This window comes from Mugil cephalus, chromosome 19 (genome assembly GCF_022458985.1).
Source record: "Mugil cephalus isolate CIBA_MC_2020 chromosome 19, CIBA_Mcephalus_1.1, whole genome shotgun sequence".
NCBI classification, from domain to species: Eukaryota; Metazoa; Chordata; class Actinopteri; order Mugiliformes; family Mugilidae; genus Mugil; species Mugil cephalus.
Genome location: NC_061788.1, coordinates 6,824,578 through 6,849,994, shown reverse-complemented (window position 1 = coordinate 6,849,994; position 25,417 = coordinate 6,824,578). Strand labels below are relative to the sequence as shown.

Sequence of the window (25,417 nt, the reverse complement as noted above, 5' to 3'; positions counted from 1 at the left end):
AACTTGTTTAAAAATGTTTATTCAAATTAATTTTTCTCTCAAAAATACACTGGTGTTAAAAAAAACACTGGTGATATTTTTTGTGTGTCTGGATACTAGTCTACATGTTGGTCACAGCTTCTTTTAAAGAAATTTCAGCACATTTTCAAGGGATAAAATTGTTCATACATGTTGGTCCTTCACTGGGAAACAAACTATTGTCCAGCAACAAATGTCACTGACATCCTTCATTTAGTGTAGAGAGATGGGAAAGGGAGCTCTTCAGTGGGCTGCAACCTTTAAAAAGGCAAAGACATGGAAAAATGACAGATTAAAACATAACTTTTGAAATAAGTGTCACTGCTACAACAAAAATGCTAACCTGATAAATAATAAAACAAACTGTCAAAGGCTGCACCTACATTTACTTACATATCATCAGTTCACGGTAGCTTTAGCCAAACATTAGCTAATGGAGGCTAATTGTAATATTGACTGACATTACTCACCGAAAGTACTGTTAGCTAACATTAGCTCAACGTTCAGACATGCATTGCTTTGCTGAATCAATTATTTAGTGACAACTTCAGCACAGACCAGTATAAATAGATGTAATTTGATTTTTAATTACATGACAGTAGCTTGCTAAAGCTACATTACCAATGAAAGCTAACATACATGCAGTTTTACAGACACTTAACTAAAAGGTGTATTTACAGGTAGTTACATATCTACTGAACTATCACCAAGATTATTTAAACTTAAATCATTGTAAAGCAACTTTTAGAAAATAAAACTAAAATTAATTAAAATTACTACCACAAGTAGAGCAGAAGTAGCATTACTTCACAGTCTAAAGTTTTCTAAATATTAGCTAACCATTATAATATACTGGCCAAAACTTTTAATCTGTAGAAACTAGATTATTTAATTTATGTTCCACCTTCACAATATATTATGCTGCCTTCATGGTAGTGTCTGTGCCTCTGTAGACATTATGTGTCTTTCTCATTTTTCTATTTAGTACCATCTTGAAAAATATCTCAATTTCTAAAATAAATCTCCAGAAGAGAGGATGCTTGTCAGAGAACTGAGAAAAAAGAAGCGCATTTCATGAACACAGTAACACAAGCATTTTAACATGCAGATAATTACTGGGGACACTTAAATGGAAGAGAGACAGTTTAGCTGCAGTAATCCCTGTGCTTTTTGCAGTGAAAGAAGCCTATTCGGGAGCATTGTCTGAACACAGTGGCAAATTACTGAGCTACCATCTGCCAGAAACGAATAATTAAGAAAGAACAGAAATAGAAGGCACGCCACAGAGCCATCCATCTCTGATAATCTCTCACCAGTTGTCAGGGCTCCAGCGAGCGTCCTGGGCCTCCATGATGTGGAAGGTGTAGACGTGACGAGAGTCGTCTGAAGTGTTCTCAGCACTTCGATGCACCACCTCCCCGTGGATCAGGACGACACCGCCTGAACACGGAGGGACGCGTGAAAGGTTGACAATGTGGAAGAACCAGAAAGAACCTGTCCTGTTCTTGTGACCATCAATTTAAACGTTTTAGAGGAATAACTACCTCACATTCCAGAAATTTTTGAAAATATTTAGGGAAAATCCCTTGATTGCTTTCTGACGGATTAAACTGGACAGATATGAATTACCCTTTTTAACTGGCACGGGGACAAACTTCTCGTCGTCGTACTCCTGCTCTCTGCCGGTGAAATTTGTCAGGGGGAAGGTTCCCTTTGGGGTGCGCACCATACGTCGAGAAATTCCACCTTAGAAAAAATGTTGTACATAAATAAGAGATCTGACAAATCAAATGATATAAGGATGGAGCTATTAAATAAATTTGGTGCTTACTATTTTGTGATCCAGGGATGAACCAGAGGCAGCCATTATTAACAGTAGCATCCTCCAGGGCAATCCACAGACCCATAACTCTGCCCAGGGGCTCCGTGTAGAGAAACGTGGCGTCTTGGTGAGGTGTCACTAAGAAAAAATATATATATATAATAACATGCTTTTTACAAATACTTACTTCGAACAAATAGTTTTATAATTACTTGTATCGGAGAAGAAGAAAAACGTCCTCTACCGACTTAGCCTCACTCACCCCTATTGTCTCCCACAAGCACCAAATCATCATCACAGTCATGTTAATTATTATAATTAATTAATAATTAAAGAATACTTAAATTACACTTCCATATCCTAAATTAGAAGTGCAACTCAAAAAAATGTTTTTATACATATTTTGAAATTAATTCGAATACAAATACTTTTTTCCCCTCAACAAATATGAATAGAAATACTGGATGCTTTGCACACTTATATTGCATTTACATCCATAATTATTATAATAACTACTTAACAAATACTTATTTCTACACTTACATATCCTAAATTAGGAACGTACCTAAAAAATAAATGTACTTTTACACCTATTTTGAATTTTATTCGAATACAAATATAAATACTTTTTTCCCCTCAAAAAATGTTTTCTTAGACTTTGATATTAATGATCCACATGTACATAAAATAAAAAACACTCTTGAAAATCACTAGTAAAAAAAAAAAAAAAAAAAAAACAAGTGTTAAAATGTTAAAAAATGTTATTAATGTATTTAAATGAACTTAGAAAAATAAAATAGCATAATAAAAGTGGACAAGATTTCCATGTACAAATCTACAAGAAATATAAATAGAGTAAATTTACACCATATACATAAGAAGTATAAATGATAAAATAATGTAAAAATATGTGTGGAGGAGCATTAACATGAATAAGATGGAGTACTTACCTTCTCCACCGATTCCCGGTTGCTGTAAAAGATTAAGAACGCCTTTATTTTGATGTATATTAATTCAGCATCATATCTTTCTGTAAGACATTTTACATATAGATATTTTACCTTAAATATGTACATGCTTTGCAGGATCACAGGACTTACAAGACCCAGCTTCTTAGCGATCCCCTAGACCAAAAAATAAAATAAAATAAACATTTAAGTGTCTTAGGCTATTCTGTAACTCATTCTCTGACGTTACCCAACAGCCGCCTCACCTGAACTTTGGGTGAATGTGTAACCTTTTTGTACAATGGCTCATGGGCATGTAGCGCTAAAAGAAGAAGAGCGGCGTGTCAGTTGTGGACTCCTGGACGAGTTGTGTTTGGAAATTCAAGAACTCCTACCATGTCCAACTTTATTGAGTGAGCGCTGCTTCGGTACGGTGAATTCCCCTGAGGGTCGACACATGGTTTATATTAGTCGAAATTACCAACGAGGATCTATTCACGAGGCTAAAATGAATTGAATCTTCTGCAGCTCACCTTTATCGTCAAAGACTCCCTTCTCAAAGAAGAAGCGGACCTTGTCTCCACTTGTGATGAAATAGTCAGCGTTTCCCTGCAGAGGTCGGAAAGGTTAACATCAGTCAGATGATCAGTGACAGTAACTACATTGTTGACATAAGGGTTTGCTATTGACAGCAGAGGCACTTGGGGTCGAAGTAAACACTGTGATTCAGGAAAGAGGTAATGAATCTACAGACGACACACTGAGCCTCCACAGTCTTACCTGCATCTTTAAGTGGGTGGAAAGCATGCGAAAGAAATATTTGTGGAATGAACTGTTGACACTGTTAAAGATTGATGTGCTTTTTTTTTTTTTTTTTTTTTTTTTTAAATTTAAGCCACCTGTGTTTTCAGCTGCTCGTCGTGGTAGGTGGAGAAGGTGGTGCGGCAGTGCTCCGGGACGTCCATCCGGTCCACGATCTCTGCCATCCTCTGCTTCAGCTCATCGCACTCCTGGGAGGTCAGCAGCCCGTCCAGAACCACGTACCCGTCCTCCCTGTACTGGAGAGGAGCAGCGGGGAGTCAGTCAGTCTCAAGAAAGCACTTGCTGAGGCATCAAGACACGTTATCAGTCCATCTATTTTAAAATTTCCACACAAGCTTGAGTCAAATATAGGGTCAAATACAGTCTAATTTAAAAATGGAATTGAAGTAAAACAGAATATATATATATATATAGTTGTAGGTTTCATAAATGTCTTATAATTCTGACTGACTGTGTGAATTACTGTACAGTTAAAACCAGCTTATTAATAAAAGATTTAATTCCTATAGAACATTTATCTGCGTTTTCTCCAATTTAATTCTAATTCTTTGGTTCTCTTTTTTACTCCTTTTCTGTGTTTCATACTCATTGAACTTTGGGGAATTGTTCCAAACATATTTGTGCTGAATAAAAAAAAAATGTAAATAACCAGAAATGCAGCATAAAACACTGAATGAATTCCAGGTTTAATGGCACAGTCAGCTATAGCGAACCGTTAATTCTCGTACTTTGTGACAATAAACTTAAATACTGAATCATCAGCATTTATGTCACAGTTGTGTCGAAAACTATGTGATTCGTGTGCAGCAGAAAAAGGGGACGTTTGCTCTCGTCAACTGGCAACTTGTGACTGCAGTTATGCTGCGGTTATGTAATGAGGCGGAAATGCTTCTACATGCAACATATGGAAAACAATGTAAGCGCGATATGTGGTAATGAATGTCGGTCTACAATTATTAAGATTATCACGCAAAACTATCACCTCTGTGCAAGAATACACGGGATGCATTTAAGTTGTGCAAACGAAAGCTTCGCAACTGCAGCCAAGTGCAGCTTCGTTGTCATTTTAAAGTGATTCTTACCTTCTGCACATCCCGATCTGTCATAAAATCCATGTTGTTCTGCAGAGACAAGTTCACCTCACGGGACAGACGCGATTTGTCTCTTTCGGGTAACCTGCAGCCTGCCGATTTCCCACCATGTGACTTGTCTAAATCAATTTATGTGTAACCATTGAGAGGCCGTAATAGGATTTGGACGTTTAACTCTTTCCTCACAACACGAACGAGCCTGTGAATATGCTCGTGGTGGTGCTGCAGTTGCGCAGAATGGCCTCTAGGCGTCGCTGATGTGTCAAGGAAATAAATAAAAGCAGAGCCGTATATTAGAGAGAGTCCGGCAAACTAAGGAATGAGCTATCCTGCTATCACTCTCTAATATCTCTGAATAAAAGGGATCTGCAGCACCACCTTGTGGCCTCTTGAGATAGGTCAGAGCGCATGCGCGGAACGCAAGAGCAAGTTTTCCTTTTAAATTGGTTGTTTAAATGTTTAGGATGTAAAATCATAAATTGCAATGTTAAACTAGCAACTGATGCTTTCTGATGAAGAGGAATAGAGTAAAATGTGTAACATTTCCCTTTACAATGTAGCTGAAAATACATATCACACTTCTACTTTGTTGCTTGCAGAACCAAGAGTCAGCGTGACCTCTATTATGTTTCACACCTAGTTGCTAGGGCCAGGAACTTATTTTGCACGCTAACAGCAACATGTCAATCAGTGAGTTGTTTCATCCGCAATGAATATCCGGACTGATCCTGAGGAGCAGGAACCAACACTGGAGTTAATAATAACAGGATTCAGTGTGGATGAGCCAGCTGCAGGGTTGGGGTGGCGTGAATCGTCTTCGGTTAATGCTTGTACTTACGCCTCCGCTAGGATGAGTCATACATCAGACTCTTTCTCTTAGAAGTTCAAATCCCGTTTCAAATCCAAGCGCACAGGTCGTCCCCCTGAAAGAAGAACCATTCACAGCACGTGGACCATTAACAGACTCCTCCCGCAGCAGGATTTAATGTTAATTTTATTATCACGTGTCGTAATGGTACAAAAGTAGCGTCTGAACTGTTAAGAAATCAAAGTTCACTTGTCCATTGTTACAGACGCCCCGCTTAAAAAGCCAGTGCTCAGTCCACCTGGCGACGAGTTAATTAATAAAAGGCCTTGTTGTCACGTGAGATGCAGACGGCGCTGATTAGAAACGAGTCTCTCCGTCCAGCTTAACAGTTTATGCTCGACATGATTGTTGCTAGGGGTTACACAGGTGGCTGTCAGTATGGCTATAATAACGCACATAGCTTCGACAAACTCATGCTTCAAAACCAGAATGGATATGACACCCAGAAAGTTTTTTTGTTTTTTTCCCCCCATATATCCCTGATCTACAGGCTTCGGAATACAGAGAGGAGTTCATTGTACATAGTAAATACAATCATGTATTTAAACAAAACAAACAGAAGAAAACTTTTATACATCAGTATGGAGAATAAATGTCAATGAAATCATGGCAGTTTAAGAATAATTCAATTTTGGAGGGTTTGAAATAAAAAAAAAATGTTGAAAAATGTACACTCTACACAAACATTACAGGTATTAACAGGCTGTTGAACACAATGCCCACCTCCGTTTACAGATTGTCAAGTTGTTTCTGTTGAGTTGTGAAATTCAGTTCTGTTTCATAATCAGCAGCTGTAAAATCCTCCAAATAAAACCACTGCTAAATTAAAAAAATAAAAAAATAAAATAAAATCATGCTTCTGATAAACAACACTACTTAAGGCGTACACGAATGTACAAACAAGAAAAAGCTTTTCAGGTGAACGAAAAGAAAGGCAAAAAGACTTCTGAAATTTGCCGACTCACTGGGATGTTTTTATGACGCGACGCTAAGTGAATAAAACAGTTCATCTAATCAGGGAGCGCGTGTTAGTCACTAAAACTTCCTCTATTTGGTTTTTCCCCCCCGAACGTCCGACTGACCTCATCCCAGACCTTCGACCGATTCGCTAACGCTGACACGCAGGAAAAGGGAGGGAAGTGACACTGGAAGACTGCTGGGAAGCTGCTGAGTCACGGCTTCTGGCCACAACATTCGTGCACGTCCTCCTACAGCTAGCCCCAATCATCAGATGTGCACATATTTATAAATCCATATATATATATATATATATATATATATATTAATTTTGGCAAATTCCATCTACTCTAATAAGGTGGCATCTAATTCTCAGTGACACCCTGAGAAAGATCTCTATGGCACGTTCTCTCTTCAAGGGTTAGACATTGGCCAGAGCTCCTCTTTATGAGATAAGAACAAAGTATAATACGCGACAGTCCAACCTCTAGTGACATGACCAGCATGTTAAGGCCAAAACATTACACGATAAACTGGCGTGAGCATCCTGATTTGACACGCTGCTTTGCACTGCGAGACTTGGGAGCAGCACTGGCAACAACTGCACTGCACCACTAAATAAAAAAAAAAAAAAAAAAAAAAGCGCCGTGTCACGCTATCAGATTTACTCTGGAGTGAAAGTTGCCCCACAGTTCCTGCCTGTTATCTGTCTTCGGCTGCAGCACAACAGCATCTACGTATCTGGGCGGTTTAAAGGTGGAGCGAGCCATCCGACCAAACGAGCGAACTTTGGTTTTTCAGCGTCAGTGCTCTTGTTTCTTCTCATGACGGCGACTTTATGAGCACGTGTCGTATTGGTGCGATGCCCCTCCCCCCCTGAGAATTAGCTCCTGTAACTCCGCCCCTTTAGCAGCGTTGCCTCGGATACTATTGGTAGAGCACGGCAACGTGCAGCTTTCAAAAAACGAAATGCCTCTTTGCTACCTGTGTACAAGGGAAGGAGGGGGGCGGTCTGAAGCCGTGTACAGACAGGTGACACGGGCGGGGCTTATTTTCATAACAAATGATCTATGTCACAAATTTGACAAATTTGATATGGCTCGTTGAATGGCAAATTTTAACTCTCAGGCCACTCATAACAAACTGACTGGATAGATTTTTAGACCTGGCAGAAAGAGTAAATGCAGAAGAAGAATAGGGTCTGTCAATAACCAGATAAGAGCTTGTTTTTTTTGTTTTTTTTGGATATACCATGACCTGGATGCCTGAGAAGGGAGATAGATGCACCACTGTGTTGTTTTTTCGACTATAAATACTTTAAAGTCTGGTTCTTTCCATTATTTATCACTATGTGCTGCTCCTCCTCAAGCAGACCCGGCCCCCATGAATCCCTAACCCTTGATCACGGGTCCTCGACAGGGGGTCTGCGACCCCTAGGGGTCCATGGAGGTACTGCAGGGGAGGTCGCAAAATCTTTGGTTGATTAGACATTTTTTAGATATATATTTTTTGTTTTTTTTTTAATTTCCCCCCAAGAATTTACATTTCTTTAAATAAACATCAACATGGATCCAACACAGTTTAGTTATATTATGATAATAATAATGTATAAACACATATAGTAGGTAGAGGGGTCCCTACTTACTCTCTCCATTAGTTTTGGGACCTCTGCCCTTAGGGTATGAAGGAAGTTTTTCCTTGATACCTGATATCTTAGTGTCGCCTGAGTACTTCCTATGGCTGTTTGGAGCGAGTGTGTTCCTTGCAACTTGAGTGAATCTTTCCCTTTTTCACACACCAGATCATTTTATTTGTTTTTTCTACAGCTAACAGACTATGAGGAGTTAAATCTGACATCAAGTGTATCGATTAGAATGGCTTACTCCACCTTTTATGTGCCACTACCTAAATTATTTGCTATCCAACTGGACAACTATGACCCCAAAGCAAAACTTATGTTCACTTATGTTACTTGGCACCATTTAAAATTGGACTAACAACAAACTATCATGTTTACACATTTTATACATGCTGGAATTAGTGCCTTCCCCCTCCTTTCTATCAACTCGACGCTCGTCAACACATTCAAGACTGAGGCTTCCTTTTCCTTTGCTCTTTAAAACTGCGGGAACACTTTACTAGTGACCCCTAGAAGGGCTTTTGGATTTATCCAAGGCCTCAGTGAAACAAAAATTCACCATCGACAAAAGGTGCAACTGTATCGTTGCACTGAAACTTCCTTTAAATCTCTTAAAAAGCTAGAATAAAAAAGAAACACATGTTGCGCGGCCGGTACGCGCAAAACAACATCTCAGCTATACATTTTACAGCACGAGAAAAAAAAAAAAGAAAAAGAAAAAAGAAAAAAATAAACACACAAGCCATGTCTATGATGTTTGTGATCGTTAACAAGGTATACGGCTTGTAAAAGCTAAGGCCATATTAGCAACAAGAGATCCCTTTCTGGAGTAAACATAGCAGATTTACTCCAAATGATGCTATTAAATCCAAGGTCTTAACAAGAAAAGTGTTTCAAGCAGACAAAGCACGTTGCTCCAATCTGAACCCTGGACGGTGGAAACCACATATTCTCTCTTGAGAAATAAATGTTTTTCTTTTGTGCAAGTAGTTTGAAACCAGTTTCCTTCACTCTGTAACTTCCTGTTTGTCCTAATCAGCCTCTTGAAAAGATGTGCACGCAGCTGACAAATGTCCACTTCCTCCTGGAGTAAACCGAGCATGATAAATAAATATACTGTGAGGGCTAGTGTACAAACAGCTGGGCACTTGGATCAATACTTTTTCTTTTTTTTTTTCTTTCAGGACCAAGAGTACCGGTTTCATGTCTGCATTTCATCCACTTGAGTGGTAACAACCACCTAAGTTCTCACAATATAATTTAAAATCAGATTTAGTATTAACTGTACCTTGATTGTGGTAGTGTTTATCTTCTAACCGTTCTTTCTTTAGCACTGTGCAAGCTTGCTTATATTTAAATTCTAAGACCCAGAAATGTGACCGTGAGTTTAGATTTAACGCAGCTACGTGGGACACGCAAGCGTGAATACAATCTAGTGAGCGAAAAGCAAAATATGTTAGCACTGAATTCAACAAAGGTCACTTAAGATATCTCACGACAGGTATACGTCGCCAGACAATAATAATAATTAAACAAAACAATCTCGCTGAACCGCGATCACGTGAACGCTGAAAATCACAATTCAGCCAAAGTCCAGGACATGATTTCAGTGTGTGATCGCACTGTAAAATTTGACCCTTCAAAGCCACACAGCTCAATGAGAACCGTCCGTAATGCGTGAGATGATATTGAAATAAAGCCCGTGTGACACGCCTAAATAACGACGGTGAAGGAGAACGGAGAGTCTGAAAAAGAAAAGCTCCCCCACGCAGTTAACAAACAGCCTGCCGCACAGGCTGCCGGTGTTACAAATTAACAACTGCAGGGTGTTGAGTACAATGTACTGTCGAGTTTGTTCCCATCTAATATTTGACAGCCTTCTTTTTCCTTGAAGTCGTTCCCCTCAGTCTGCTGGGTTAAGGCCTAAGCTGTGAGATCTGTTCGACGGTTCGTTCGTCTCCATCATCCTTTAGTTTTAAAAACGTGCCTCCCAGCAGGTAAAGTGAAAACAAAACAAAAAAACAAAACGTTCATGCCTCAACAAACTGGCGATCGGTTGTACTATAATTGACTTAATAGCATCTGCCTGTGTTGTGAGCCACGCCGCGATAAATGGAACTGTAAAAATTTCAAAGGTAGAAGTGGAAAAGGCCAGAAGAAGGTCAGGCAAACGCTGCTCTGAGCGACTTGTGCAAGTATCCTGTGGTCAGCAAAGTAGTGCTCACTGGCAAGGCTGAATCGTGCAAAGTTATTTCATATGTTCGTTTGTTTTTTTGTTTCGGCTCTCTAATAAACATGTTGGAAATATCCTATTGTGGCATGCATATTCACCTGCCTGCAAACTAACGCCTCCCGAGGATGAAACTCAAGAAAAGCCACATTAGTGAAGTCTCATCGTCGAGCTCGATTATGAGACTAATTTTTTTCTTCTTTTTAAAAAAAAAAAAAAAAAAAAAGCAATCCTTGGAGGTCTTGGAATTTGACAACCCTGTCTCGGAAGCCCTGCTCACTGTACAAACAACTAAATGTTCTGTGCCCGCGTCGCGAAAGCGCTGCTGCACCTCAGTCGAAGTTCGCCGCCCGCCCGTTGAAATTCCTTCCCTCAAGCTTGTTCCTTGTCGGCCCTCCAGAGCTGCTCCTTGACTTCCGACGGCAGCGTGTTGAACAGGTCCTCCTCCACCACCACGCCGCTCCTCTTCAGCAGCCGGCACTCGCCCAGCTCCACCGGGAGACACTCCAGGCGGTTCCCTCTCAGCTCCAGCTGGGTCAGGCCGGTGAGCTCCCCGAAGCGCGACGGCAGCGTCTGCAGGCAGTTGTTCCCCAGGTTCAGGGTGCGCAGCTTCCTGCACTGGAACAGCTCCGGAGGCAAAGTTTCAATCTGAAGCACAGAAGAGAAGAAGCAGAATAATGCACGGGTTTAAGTTACAAGTATCCACGAGTTGGAGGGAAAACGAGCAGAGGTGAGTGGACGATGCCTCCGATGTGGATCACGTTCATTTGAGATTCTATCCAATTAAAATTAAAAAAAAGAACTTAACGAGACCCGTAGAGACGGAACGCATCAATAATTTAAAGACTAAAATTAAGAGAAAAAGCTTCACTCGTTGCATTAATTTGTCTGAAAACTATATTTCAGACCAACCTACTATATTTCTGCATTAGGGCTGAGTGATATAAATACATATATATCGATACGCTCACTTGCCACTTTATTAGGTACACCTGTTCAGTTGCTAGTTAACATGAATAGCTAATCAGCCAATCACATGGCTGCAATTCAGTGTCTTTAGGCATGTAGAGGTGACCAAGACAACCTGCTGAAGTTCACACCGAGCATCAGAATGGAGAATAAAGGGGATTTAAGTGACTTTGAACGTGGGATGGTTGTTGGTTCCAGACGGGCTGGTCTTCTGACGGCTACTTCCAGCAGGATAATGCACCATGTCACAAAGCTCATATCATCTCAAACTGGTTCCTCAATGAGTTCACTGTACTTCAGTGGCCTCCACAGTCACCAGATCTCAATCCACTAGAGGAACCTTTTGGATGTGGTGAAAACGGGAGATTCTCATCATAGATGTTCAGCCGACAAATCTGCAGCAACTGTGTGATGCTGTCATGTCAATATGGACCTAAATCACTGAGGAATGTTTCCAACACATTGTTGAAAGTGTGCCATGAATAATTAAGGCAGTTCTGAATACAAAAGGAGGTCCAACCTTTTACTAGCAAGGTGTACCTAATAAAGTGGCCGGTGAGTGTAATTTTAAATGCGATACAGATGAGACCATATCATTAACCCTTTAAAACCGAACAGATTGCCGAACTGCAACAGTCCCGACTACACAACTACACTTCCTTTCATTTTCCCACTGCTTTATGACAAGAAAAGTGACAAGTTGTGATGTTTTTATTTGCATAGCTGAGGATTTGTTAGAAAAAGATCGGCCTATTTTATTTTATGGGCTATTTTTACTTTTATGCTTTTATGTGACTGTGAATCTTACATGGAGCTTTAGAAGTTCAAAAAAGCTGCTCCTGTCATAGAGTATTTTGATATTTCTGGTATTTGAACCACAAAACATTATTCTTTAAGTTTTTTATTAAAATATCATGATATATATATCGATATTAAACCTAAATAAATTCGGAAATGAGTTTTGGTCCATATCGCCAAGCTCTAACTTGCGTCCATGGAAACTGTACCCTTTTAAAAATTCTTACACAATGTTTGGGAACATTGTGTAAGAGTTGTTACAACTCGTCTGAACTGATAACGTGTCGACGGTGTTAAAAGCGAGAGAGGCCTTAAAAACTTAAGAGACCCCAGAAGGGTCCCATTTAATGGAGCTATTTGTGTCTGCACACAGACCTGCTGGAAGCTATTTTCAGCGTGAAACCGCACAAGCAAACACAGTAAACATCAGTAATAGTAGCCTTTACTGAAAACACATGAGGTTGTAAGCGTGCCTTTGTGCGTTTTGTTTTGGAAGAAAACTCCAAATGTTTTCCTCAACAAACTATTTGTCCCTGAATAAATAATAAATGAGTTCCCTCATCAAAAGAAACCTGCACTAATCCAGCTACGGCTGTAACGGCATCATTTAAAACCTTCTTTTAAGTTTACGATCTTTGCAAATAAATGATCTAAAACTACTCTAAAAATGTATGATTTAATTCTGAGGAAATCTATAGAAGCTAAGACAATTTTTTAGCTTTCAAATGCATACTCTACTAATCCGCCACAACATTAAAACCACTGACAGGAGACGTAAATAACATTAACCAAGGTGTTGACCTGGCCTCCAAATTCCCTAGATCCCAAACTGATTAAATATTTGTGGCATGATGCATAGGACCCAAAGCCCCCCATGTCCATTCTCTGAGTCACAACAGTTTTGGTTTCATAAGGGAGATCTACACAATGCTAGGAAGTTGGTCATAATTTTTTGGCTGGTCGGTGTATAACACCATTTAATAATATCCTCTTTTATTTCACCCAGTGGAATTTTCCCACCCTGCCTCTCTGACAAAGACAGCTGGGACAGGCTCCAGCCCCCCATGACACCCTAGAGGACAAGCAGTCGTAGAAGATGAGGATGAGGAATTTTCCCAGAGTAACAGCCCATAATATTATCAGTATTGTTGACTGTTCTGTAGCAGTGATGCAGTTATCTTCAAAGTCAGAGTATTATAATGTAATCACATTCTGGGGCCTTGGATAATATCTTATTCACATGCGATTGAAAGATAAAAGGGTGGAGACAGGAACACGGCAGTGTTTACTTAAACGAAAGCATGCACTTGAGGATTTATGGCAACGCTCGTTTCTCACCCTGTTTGCTGTCACGGCAAAGTACTGCAGGTTCTGGAGGAAGCCCACGTCGGGGTGGATGCTGGTCAGGTTGTTGTGGCTCAGGTCTAAGAAGCGCAGCTTGCGGCAGAAGAAGAGCTGGCTGGGGATTTTCTCGATCTTGTTCCTGTTCAGGTACAGCCTCTCCAGGTTGGTGAGCGTTCCGATCTGAATGGGGATGTAGGCGATCTGGTTGTACCACAGCTTCAGGCACACGAGGCGGTGCAGGTGCTGGAAGCTGATGATCTCCTCGATCGTCTTCAGATTGTTGTCCTTCAGGTCGATCTCCTGCAGGTTGTGCAAGCTGAAGATGGAGTGCGGAATCCGTTCGAGGTCGCAGCGGACGAGCTCGAGCTCCGTCAGGTTGACCATTTTCTTCAGGCTGTTGAGGACCATCAGCTTGGTGCCCTCGTTGTTGATGGAGAGCTTCTGGAGGTGGACCCCCACGTCCGTCACCACCTGCGGGAGCTTGGTCAGGTTGCTCTTCAGACGCAGCACTTTGAGGCTCTTGAGCTCTCTCAGCCCGTCGATGACGATGTAGCGATTGTTCTCGGCGCTCAAATTCCCAGTCAGGTGCAGCTCGCTGAGGTTCTTCAGGCTGTAGATCCACAGCGGGATCTCCTTGATGTCGGTGAACTTGATGTGGAGAGACTTGAGGTTCTCCCTGAGGAAAGCCAGAGCCGGAGCCTCGATTTTAGCGGGCGTGTGATAGAGCCACATCTCCCTCAGGGTGGACAGCTGGGCGATGATTGGGGGGATGGTCACATCTGGGATGAGCTCCAGCTTGAGCACCTCCAGCTCCACCAGATCAAACACCGTGTCTGGGATGCCACTGAGCATGAAGAGGTGCAGCTCCAGCTTCTCCTGGGAGTTCTTGGTGATGCGCTGCCTCAGCTTCTCCAACGTCCACTCGTTGTTCAGGTTCAGCTGCCTCAGCTTGTTCTCGCTCACCTCCGACAGGAATACGGCGAAGCGCTTGGAGTAGAGGGGGTCATACTGATCTATCATGTGTAGCATGAAGGCAAAGTCGTTCTTCACGTCGGGGATGTCACTATAGCTGCTTTCTTCGCGTATGGATTCGAACGAGTATCGCTTGAGGGATCGGCTGAGCATCCAACAAAGCGTGTACATGCAGATTAGACCGTAAACTATCACTAAGCTAATGTAGAAACAGGCCAAAATCTTAAAAAGTGTTGCCAAAGGGTGGGCACAGTAGAACATGCTGTAGCCCGTTAGTTTCTGAATGTTCACTGTGCACACTACACTGAACCTGATGTACCTTACATAGTAGGCCGTGTAGCTAATAATTAGTATAAACTTGATCACCTTGATGATAGTCTGACGTATATAAAGCCGGTACACTATGTCGCCCTCCTCTACGTGGATCCTGAACTTCTTCACCTTCTCAAAAAGGGCCTTAGCCTGCTCTCCCTCCTTTTTATCTAAAACCCCGGTTTCGGAGCGGTCCACAATCCCTTGTTCGATCCTGGACTTTGTCCGCTGGAGCATGGGCACGCTAGCCTCGACGTCCTCGCTAACGCTGGACGCCTTCTTGTCCATCGAACCGTTCATTTTCCCCAGAGGCTTGGGGTCGCTCTCCTCCACCACCGTCTCAGACAAAGCCCTTGTTGTCCACGGGGAGTCAAAGCACTTGAGGAGGATGGAGACAAAGTGTTCCAGTTTCGAGCTCGTGCGGGGGAACTTGAACCAGAAGTTGCTGCATGCTAAGAAGATGAGGGTGTGGAGTAGCACCAGATAGGGGAAATATTTAGCAAACCAGTGGAGTTTGTTCTCGTAGCAGACGGCATCTACGTAATTATACTGATGCCGGTCGAGGTCATACTGAATGCCTTTGGGTTCCGGCGCGTATGGGATGGTCAGGTTCGGGACGGGCATGTTCTCGCATGACTTGTTGACGACCCACTTGCAAGGCAGGCAGATCATCTTGTCCTGTGTGACCTGCAGCGTCCCACCGAACACCGCGATCATCAGCATGATGATCGAGATGTAGTCGGTGAAAACGTCCCACCATGGCTTTAGGATGCGGTACGCTGGCTGGGTGTCAGCGAAGTACCGGAGCTCTGTGATGGGAATCATGATGGTTTATCTAAAGAGACGAGAGAAAACAGGGGATTAGCCAGTGATATGTCAGGTTTAAACATAATGTGGTGTATTCTGGAAAACTTATTTTATTAGGGTAAAACTTTGCATATTAAAATATTGTTCAAAACAGAGAGAAACTACCATATGTTGGAAACTAAACTAAACAATTAATCGTTTAACTAATTAATTAATCAAACCTATTTTGATAACGGAGCCACACAACTTGGGATACAGCTCATGATTATTTGCATAATCAATTAATCTGCTTATTATTTTCTTTATTCGTTGTTTTGGGTCTAAAAATAGAGGAAAAACCGCCATCACAGCTTCCACCAGAGACATCTTTAGGTGGCTGCATTGCACTTGACAGGTTGGAACCAGCAAATGTTTGGATTTTTTTTCGTTTAGGCCAACAGAGCCTAAACGCCGCAAGTTGCACAGCAGAGCTCAAAGGTTTATTGTGTGCAGTCAACTCGGAAATTATGATTCCACACATACCATAAAACTGAGTTTCTTAAATCGTCAGAGCAGATTTTCTGTGTTGCCAATTCACTGCAATTTGCATAACATCCGGATACTACAGACTTCTTTCTAAGTTTGGGTTCACGCCAGCCCCTATGCTTATACAAGTAGGTAGGCATTGAACTCCTAACCCAGTTTGATCATCAGGAATGAAGCCCAACAAGCACATACATGCCAAGTGTGAAGGCTATTAGATTACGGAGAAGCATGGTGTTATGTTTGCTCTAAAGACTGCTGTGCACTACAGATATCCTTGAAATCCTGCAGGTGCCACCAGCACATTGAACCTCAGAGATTGCAGAGCAAGGCAGAAGCAAAAACAGGGCCACAGACCTTGACACAGCATGTATGTTTCTCCACCTGTTCTGATAAATAGGGACATTTCATTTCTCAGAGGGTACGAGAATGTTTTAACAGCGTCTTTTCTCGGATAATGTTTACATATTTTATTCCCAGGGGCTAAACACCACACGACAAGACAAGACATAACCTGAAAGTTTGTGATAAGCTTTTTGATCGAAGTGGACTGTTTCCATGGAAAACTAAAGATTACAAGAAGAGTGAAATTAAACCAAGTAAAACAACTTTGATTTCAACTCCTTAAGAAAAATGGGAAATGAGACCATAATGTAGGATAAGGCTGCTGACCCATTCGAAAAGCAAACCCAAAACCCGAGGAGTTCTGTGGTATCGTCGCAGAGTTCACATGTGAGTAGTGCAAGAAATACAGCCGTCTAAGCAGTTTATTTCATGCAAGTAGTTTCAAAGGTTATTTTCAACCCGAAACTAAGATGCTACACGCAATCGTAACTTTATCTTTATCTTATCATTTCCGTTTTTTTCTGTTTTAACACAGCCATGTCATGCCTTGTTAGGCCAGTCTATCTCACACCTAGAGGAAAGGGATTTAAGAGGATAGCTTTGTCGAGTATGTCACAAAAAAAGCATTGTTTTATCCAGTTCAAACCAGAACGCCAGTGCAGTCGCCGTGGGCCTCCTCAGTAAAGGCCTCCGCTTCACTTAAACTCAGAAACCACTGCACACACAGGCTCCCAACAGCTGCCAAAACACCCTTAATTGTGATAATTCACATGGTATTCGGCAACAACCAGACAATCCCTGACACAATTTTCATTCCACGGCTCCCTCCACGGGCAAACAGATTAATTACACATCCAAAACCCGCAAAACCACACAGTGCATTAAATATGTTTGGGCCAAAAAGCTTAAGATGTTTAACGACAATAAAATATCTGCTCATGGTTCCCTGCTGCCCCGACGGAGACTGAAAGCAACAGGGGTGTTCCTCGGCTCAGATAATGGCCTGTCTCCTGACTGCACTGAGATCAAATGAGCCCCGACCATTAAGATCCAAGTAGCACAAAATAATGGTGGGGAGCGTCACATCCAGCGGGGCATCCAGAATAATAAACGACATCTTGAGATCAGAAGAACATCTGAGATTTGTTTCACATTATCCTGGCATGGGAAAACAAAACCCCAGACTGGAGGAAGATTATCTCGTCTGAGAAGTCCACTCCCTATCTAACCTAACCTCCCCTCCACCATTTCCACCAAAGTCGATCATCTGATGAACCGAAGCACACGGTGTCCAAATCCTGTCATCAGGACTGGATTTAAAAACGAAAAGGTCACGACTGACTGTATGGCGGCTCTGCCTTTGGCTTCCTGTTTGCAGTCGCACTCTGGCACATTTCTCCTGGGCTCGTTTTCGCAAACAGAGCTTCCTTTGTGCAGGCAGCCTTTGTCGACGAGACTACCGACACATGGGCTGACATAGCGCAGGTGAACCCGGCGGCTTCACGAGCCAGCGTATTTGCGAGCCAACTGTAGTTTATCCTCAAGGACACTGGTGTTTCTCAGAACAGAAAAACAGACCGATATGCATCTTTGCAGTGTCTTTGTCTGACTTTTCTCTGTCTGAATCACTGAAATTTACATTATGCAGAGCCCCGAGCATGATAAGTGCTTTATAATATAGACGGTACGTATAGATGGAAACATGGATGAAAGCCAGCCTTGCCAGACTCAAGCCTTTATTACATCCCATTAGATTGATACTTACTCCTTTGTGTTTTGTATCTCTGTCAATATTCTCCCTGCAACAACTTCACGAATTTCCATCTAACAGCTAGAAAACACCCAAAGGACCTTTGATGTCCTGGCAGCACGAAACCTCGCAGATTTAATGACTTCTTCTGAATCCCGACCATGATGGAGCGAAGCATGGCTCGTCTGAGGATGCTTTCACAAGTTCTCGGCTATTGGAACCATTACATACAAGTACACAACGGTGGTTTTACAGACTTAGAGGTAAGACTGGATTTGATGAGTGTTTATTCAAGATTAATCAGGAACGACTCATTGCTAAAGTAATTCTCCAATGTGAAATTTGAATATCTTTTGGTTCTGGACTATTCGGATGGACAACATGAAAAATGTGAAGAGTTTTAGGAATAGGCTATCAGGATTCAGAATGAGATCGAGCAGTTAACCTCCTTTTAATTTGTCCAAGGTATTTGGGATTAGTAGGACCTAAGACATAAAAACTAAGCATCATCTTTGAACAGGAAGAAGTAGTTTTTGAAAAAAACATTGTCCTCATATGTGGACACTGGGATTATTTCATTATTTATATTATAATAAAGTCACAAAATATAAAACTGTTAATTTTAATACCTGAACATGGGTGTGCAATGACATATTTGCAAACAAGAAGTCCCAACATTCTCAAACAAGTACTTCCTACGAAGCAAACACTGCTAATTTGTTAAACTTGCAGGTTATATTAGTCAAATTAGTAACATTAATAAGCATAAATAAATAAGTTTTAATCTTTGCTACCACTAGATGGGAGACTAAAGCGTCCACTAATGAGGACAACAGGTTTAAATGAAGCAGAATAAGCTGCAATAAAACCAAACGTCCCCATAGACACAGGGTCTCAAGACGTTAATTAAAATTTAAATGGACCTAACTTCTTGAACAAGATACAATGAATTTCTGTGGTGCTAAAAAACACATTTTCAGTACGTACCAGCAGTGCAAGAGAACACCCGAACTGTCCTGCACTAAATCTTAGCTTCCTGACGGTTTGATATTCTTCAGTCATGAAAGGGGATTGGATTTAGAATGTATTTTTTATTTTTATTTTTTCACCGGTGTACCTAATGTTTTGGCAAGCTGAAACTTGCTCATCAAGAGCTTGACAATGATTGGCGCCCAATCATCCTTATAAGAACCACATATGCAAACATGTCATAATATTATCTTCAAAAGGTAAAAAGAGAAACTATCCAAAAAACAAGATGTTTTGATATATCGAAAAAAAAAAAAGTGTGGCTATTTATAGTTTAGTTTAATTAAAGATTGAAGCATCTTGATTTGGGAAACTGATGAGGAGGGGAGTCACAAGGTCAGATCCGCTGAGAACATGAGGTCCTTCCTGTCCTGTGGCCACTAGACTAATCAGTTTCCGATCTCATACCATTTCCTCAGTCCAAGAAAAAAAAAAACATTACAAAAAACAAAAAACATGGAGGAGGCCAGTCTGCCCTTTAACCAGGTCTAGCTGGTTCTGAGTCACTAAGTAAAATTCCCTTTTCATTGAAGCAATAGTAATGTTTTAGTCATACATAGCTGAGACAAAGGCTTTTAAAAACTACTGTATTACTGGACATGCTGCTATTACAATTTGATCACAGTGTTAAGTGACATATTAAACAAGCTGCGGCACCTACATTGTTGTGCCAGTGTAATTGTATGCAACCCAAGAGAAATATTCATTCACATTAAACACACTGCCATAACAACTAAAGATAGAGTCGTGTTGTTTTCCCAGTACCTACATCAATGGATTGAGATCATATTTCAAAATTAAAATAATAATAATTTTAAAAAAATGTGTGTGTTGTTTACAGTCTGTGTGACATCAGGTATTTCGGTCCTGCCCAAATACCAGAGCACCTTGCTGGCCTTCCAGTGTGGCTAAAACGCTGTTGATCGGATCGGAAGAATATCATTAGCTAGAATTAATCCAGGATTAACAGCTTGACTGTAATGCAGTCAGATAAAATTACACGTAATCCAACCCCAGGGAGCGACCTTTCCATGAGGTGGTCAGCGCCGCCACAAACAGGACGCCGAGGGGAAACGATGTCTCACAGCCGCCGGCCAGTTAGCTCTCTGCGGCAGGGACACACACACACTCTCCGATAGCTGGTCCCCCCCACCAGCCTCCGACACACACACACGCTGAAAAACTGTGAAAAAGACCCACCTGTTTTGTTGAAGCTGGTGTCTCTCGCCTCCTCCGCACACGGGTGACACATTTCTCAAACGGGTTTCAGCAGCTGAGGATGGGTAGACGCCAGGCCGGAGCCTCGTACGACGACCGGGGAGGAGAAACCCTGAAGAAGACTCAGGCTGGAGCTCTGAGAGTCACCGCGAGACACACGGAAGTACCCAGTACATCCGCTGTCAAAATAAAAGCACAGCGGTATTGTAATATAAAGTGTGGCCTACTATTATTATTATTATTTGTAGTAGTATTATGTTATTAATGTTGTTGCCGTTTATATTATATTATATTATATTATATTATATTATATTATATTATATTATATTATATTATATTATATTATATTATATTATATTATAATTTACCTCTGGATAAATAAAGTATCTTCTTCTTCTTATTATTATTATTATTATTATCTCATCTCATCTCCTCATCTCCTCATATCTCATCTCCTCTCATCTCATCTCATCTCATCTCATCTCATCTCCTCATCTCTCTCATACAGAGACAAACAACTCACACTCACACGTCACTTATGGTCAATTTAGAAACACCAATTCACCAAAAATTAGCCTAATGAGCATTACTATTGTTGTTGTTGTTGTTTATTATATTATAGTCTATGTAATGAAGCTACAGGACACTGAATTCCCCTTAGAATAAATAAAGTACGTATGTACGTATGTATCTAATATAATATAATCTCTTATTATCACTATTAGAATTTTATTATTAAGGTTTTGTTTTCTAATGGGTATTATGTTTGACACACAGTCAATGACCATCATATACTACAATAAGAAGAATTTGTATGCTAAATTATGCATTTGTAAAATGGACTGTGCAAATATTAAATAATTATAATAATAATAATAACAAGAAGCTTACAATTAACGTAAAACTTTTTTATTAACTGACTAACTTCAAAACAAAACTGATTAACTCAATTTTCATGTGACTTTGCTTTTAACCTTTTTAGGTTTTGGATTGGGTTGAAAAAATAATCCTATTCATCAGTGGCAGCTTCTTCCTAAGCTTCATCAAAGCTTTACCCTGAAAGAAACTCAACAAGGTTTGGAATCACTGCATAAATTGGACAAATTCTTCACTAAGGTAGCATGTAAGTTGTTGCCAGTATCATGGAAGACGTTTTCACACCCCTTATGCAGATATGCACCGCTGTATTAATCCTAATTCAAATCAATAATGTTGGAATCAGGGCTCATCACGAGCAAGTATTCGGGCAAATATCCCCAGCTAAACTTCAATCTGATTTGCTGTAAGAAGCTCACAATTTAACTTTTAGACAGAGCTGTTACTCGTGAATAATACATGTTGGCCTAAAGTGAAGTCTTATGAATAAAGAATGAATGCTTCCTATAAAAATTAATTGGGCAGAATGTACTATGATAGACATGGCATAATGTACCGACTACATTCAGAAACCCACCTTTTATAAGCTCTTATTCTGTTTGTGTGTACCCATCCATACAGTAAAAACACAACAGATTACATCAAACATTGTATATGGGCCCCTCACAGTGCGTCAGAGCTACCTGCAGCAGTTTCTGACTGACAGCACCATGGCTAAAACAAACTTTCACACAGGATTACGCAACACATACTTCAGTCACCACCAGCTTTGTCATTCATGCTGATTGTCATTCGTTTTAACCCCACAGGCCTAAAGCAGCGTGGTCCTCAGCTAGCTGGGGAATGTGACCTTTGTCATACATACATAATCTGTTTGTCTTCTCATATTCTGTCTGAAATATGAATTTTTCATTCCCTCATTGCAAAACAATGAGGAGACGAAGACTGTGTGTACACTGCTCAGTACAGTTGACCCAGAGGTATTTTGAGACTGGATTGTGATCATGAAAACTTCATGCCTTTCATTTACAAAACCGAACATTAAATTTGACTTTAATTTAAATTTGTCATGCATTGACATTAATAGAAATAATTTAAGTTGGCAGTATTATTAAACCAAATCGTTTACTATTATTATTTCACTTATCTGTTTAGAAAGACAGTACTTCTATGTTCTGGCACAGACTATTTACATCCGTGGTTTAAAAAACAACTGTGATTTTTATTTTGTCGTGAGAACAACTTCTTTCTTATTATTTATTTATCAAGGAAACATCGTTCATTACAAAATAAATTTGATCACAAACTGGAACAAGGCATCATATCAAAATTTCAAACAGAAAATACATGAAATCAAATTAGAAAAAAACTAATTAAATTAAAAACAATACATTGTGGTAACTATGATATAAACATATTCCAATTCAACTTAGGTATTTACAATTTATGGATGTGAAACTTCAAAATGATTAGGTTAACAATAAATTGAATATCAGACGATTTAACCTCATAGTAAAATAGAATGTCCTTGGCTCACAAATGTAGCACAAGACTGTTTTTTAAAGTAAAATGATTTTCTATCTTTTCCAGAATCTTCAGTATTATAAAATTCGCATTTTTTTGTCAACGTCTACAGATCTTGACAAGTAAACATTTGTTATAATGCGGTATTTTGTAATGCATTTCTGTTACTTTGTTAGAGATGGCATATCTACAAGTAAGGAGGGAAGCATTTTTTCAGTTAATGTTGGACAACAGAGTTGAACCATACGAACTTCCCTCTTAGTTTGTGAAAACAGTTCCTAATTTGTTTGTTGTGGCATAGACGACTTATAATATCTATGCCATCTATAACGGAAGGTTTCAGCATCCTGTCATGAGAACAACTTCTATTTTGAAAGCGAAAACGCGTGTGACGTCATCAAAGCGCGACAATATCCTCGTTGATGAAATCGCATGTAACTTCGGTGTTTTAGGATTTCTTCTTCTTCAGCCCACGCTTTAACAATTAAAACGTCAACAGTCATGTTGTTTTTACAGAAGTGTTTTGCTCATCCTTCGAGGACGATGAACACGGTCAGTCGGTTTCTTCGGTTTTATCACAGTCGCGGAACTGTGTCCAGACACTTTGCTGTCTTTCAGTTCCCGACCAACACAACCACGACAGGGCTACTGTCCTCACAGGACCGGTTAAGTTTATTACCTGCTGGCAGGTATCAAACCTGTGTTAGTGGTTACCGAGGTTTCCGGACTTCACCAAGTACCAGAAGTGAGGCTATTGGGCAGATCCAGTCAACACATTATAATCTAGTTTACACATGCAAGGTAGCAGCACTAGCATTGATTCATGTTTTGTTTTTGTTTTTTCTCCAACCTTAAGTACCTCTGGTGTCTTATTTCTAATAATACATTTGAATCGTGTTGTCAGGTTTGCTCCACCAGGTCCATGAAGAAGATTTCCAAGCTGGCTTACCATAAAGGTGTAGTAATAGTGACATGTCCAGGATGTAAGAATCACCACATCATTGCCGATAATCTCAGCTGGTTCTCGGACCTGGAAGGGAAGAGGTGGGTGCTGATGTGGACTGTGAATGTAAATCACACGATTAATTCATAACAAAATCTAGGGTTAAATGCAACATCCCTTGCAGATGAATAAAGGCTGTCTAAGTCTAACTATATGCTTGTCTCTTTCTTTCCATTTTTATAAACTTGTCAGTACAGGTACTGTTTTCCTACTGTTAACCTTAAAATAATCAATTATTACTACCATCATCAGGTAGTAATAATGATTATTTCATATCAATAATGATCATCTTAAGCAATTTATTAGCATAGTGCTGCACGTTTTGCCAATAAGTTTTGAGTAATGACATTAATAAGTGTAACGCACTGAGGGTAATCACAAATTTTCAGTTTGGACAAACACGGCATCAAATAAATAACATGTCGTTCTGCTTTTTGTTTCAGAAACATTGAGGAAATCCTCGCTGCCAAAGGAGAAACCGTGAAGAGAGTTGAAGGAGACGCTGCTTTGGAGATTGTGTTGGATGAATCCAGCAAAGACATATCACTATGTGAAGACACAAAGAAGTCAGAGAATGACCCAGAAAAATAATAATGCTGTGTTTATACTCAATATGTACATTGTAAGATACCTATATTTAATATAATAATAAATAGAAATATTTGTCAGTGTATTGGTCTTTGTCATTGTGAGCATAAAGTAATAGCAGAAGCAAAACCACTGATTGCAAACTTTTCTTTCACCATTACTGACATGTAATATATTTAGAAATATTAAAAACATAATGTAACTTACTGACATTATATAATAAGTCATTGAGCTTTTATAACATAGTTTTAAAGGTTGTAATATGTTTTCGCTCCAAAACTGTCCTGTGTGAGTCCGGGAAAAACACTTCGGGTTTAGTGATGGGAATTTCATCTCTTTTCGGAGAGTCGACTCTTTTGCCAAAGCTCCCAAAGAAGAGCCGACTCTTTCGGCTCCCGAACACCTTTTCATTTGGTATCATTTATAGCCTAATATTTTAGCCCAACAGAGCAAATACAGATAAGATAATGTTTTGATAAGCCTCTTTGCATTCAATGTTTTTAAGAGAAGCCTAATAATTGTCTCATTTTGTGCCGTTATTCTCCTATAAAAGCATTCTTTCTTTTGTTTAATATTTCAATGAACCTTCAATCGTGCAAACAACAATGAACGAAACACTGCAATCACGTCCACACTAGCAAAAACAGAACCAAAGTCCTAAGTATTTTCTGGCATTGAGAAAATCAGATGCTTCAGTTTTGAGGGCTGATCTTCTCTCTGTGAGTATCTGTCCTGTTCACCACTGTCTAGGCACACAACCGTTCAGCATGTTATGCTGTCTAGTCCTGCAGTACTATAAATGCCAAACCACCTTTTTGGTTTGCAATGACCAAGTCCAATCATATTAGTTGTTGGTATAGCGTTAAAAGCTCCATCCATGAAGATGAACACCTTTAGAAAAGTAGCACTGGCCCTTTAAGAAAGACGATATTCTTGAGTTGGTTTTGAAGTTGTGATTGGTTGCAA

General features: G+C 40.2%; 3 protein-coding genes across 5 annotated transcripts; 1 reads left to right on the top strand and 2 right to left on the bottom strand.

Annotated features, from left to right (window-relative positions):
- Window positions 1-2: 2 nt before the first annotated feature.
- phyhd1 (phytanoyl-CoA dioxygenase domain containing 1) lies at window positions 3-4,905 on the bottom strand. 2 transcript variants are annotated; one of them, XM_047569304.1, is made up of 12 exons: window positions 4,692-4,905; window positions 3,687-3,845; window positions 3,568-3,573; window positions 3,321-3,396; window positions 3,183-3,230; window positions 3,054-3,109; window positions 2,902-2,964; window positions 2,791-2,812; window positions 1,850-1,978; window positions 1,648-1,764; window positions 1,332-1,458; window positions 3-276 (listed from the first exon to the last, which is right to left on the bottom strand). In XM_047569304.1, exons 1-12 carry the CDS (start codon window positions 4,722-4,724, stop codon window positions 228-230), a joined length of 885 nt encoding a protein of 294 aa, XP_047425260.1. In that variant the 5' UTR covers window positions 4,725-4,905; the 3' UTR covers window positions 3-227. The 2 variants fall into 2 exon arrangements, with proteins under 2 accessions (XP_047425260.1, XP_047425261.1); XM_047569305.1 differs by lacking the exon at window positions 3,568-3,573 and having other exon boundaries at window positions 4,692-4,897.
- Window positions 4,906-5,676: 771 nt separating this feature from the next.
- lrrc8aa (leucine rich repeat containing 8 VRAC subunit Aa) lies at window positions 5,677-20,594 on the bottom strand. The gene is made up of 3 exons (XM_047569302.1): window positions 20,443-20,594; window positions 13,500-15,624; window positions 5,677-11,042 (listed from the first exon to the last, which is right to left on the bottom strand). The coding sequence occupies exons 2-3, from the start codon at window positions 15,612-15,614 to the stop codon at window positions 10,767-10,769; spliced, it is 2,391 nt and encodes a 796-aa protein (XP_047425258.1). The 5' UTR covers window positions 15,615-15,624; window positions 20,443-20,594; the 3' UTR covers window positions 5,677-10,766.
- Window positions 20,595-23,192: 2,598 nt separating this feature from the next.
- On the top strand, window positions 23,193-24,536 carry dnlz (DNL-type zinc finger). Of its 2 annotated transcripts, none has more exons than XM_047570106.1 (3): window positions 23,193-23,412; window positions 23,765-23,904; window positions 24,307-24,536. In XM_047570106.1, exons 1-3 carry the CDS (start codon window positions 23,362-23,364, stop codon window positions 24,452-24,454), a joined length of 339 nt encoding a protein of 112 aa, XP_047426062.1. In that variant the 5' UTR covers window positions 23,193-23,361; the 3' UTR covers window positions 24,455-24,536. The 2 variants fall into 2 exon arrangements, with proteins under 2 accessions (XP_047426062.1, XP_047426061.1); XM_047570105.1 differs by having other exon boundaries at window positions 23,205-23,661.
- The last annotated feature ends 881 nt before the right edge of the window (window positions 24,537-25,417 follow it).

Excerpts from the sequence above, each read along its gene's own strand:
- phyhd1 (XM_047569304.1), bottom strand. The coding sequence starts at position 4,724 with ATGGATTTTATGACAGATCGGGATGTGCAGAAG. Across the intron at positions 3,846-4,691 it reads CAGATCGGGATGTGCAGAAG|TACAGGGAGGACGGGTACGT; the intron begins GTAAGAATCACT and ends GCTCCTCTCCAG. Across the intron at positions 1,459-1,647 it reads CCCCGTGCCAGTTAAAAAGG|GCGGTGTCGTCCTGATCCAC; the intron begins GTAATTCATATC and ends CTCCGTGTTCAG.
- lrrc8aa (XM_047569302.1), bottom strand. The coding sequence starts at position 15,614 with ATGATTCCCATCACAGAGCTCCGGTACTTCGCTGACACCCAGCCAGCG. Across the intron at positions 11,043-13,499 it reads TTGCCGTGACAGCAAACAGG|ATTGAAACTTTGCCTCCGGA; the intron begins GTGAGAAACGAG and ends TCTGTGCTTCAG.
- dnlz (XM_047570105.1), top strand. The coding sequence starts at position 23,362 with ATGTTGTTTTTACAGAAGTGTTTTGCTCATCCTTCGAGGACGATGAAC. Across the intron at positions 23,662-23,764 it reads ATCTAGTTTACACATGCAAG|GTTTGCTCCACCAGGTCCAT; the intron begins GTAGCAGCACTA and ends TCGTGTTGTCAG. Across the intron at positions 23,905-24,306 it reads TCGGACCTGGAAGGGAAGAG|AAACATTGAGGAAATCCTCG; the intron begins GTGGGTGCTGAT and ends TTTTTGTTTCAG.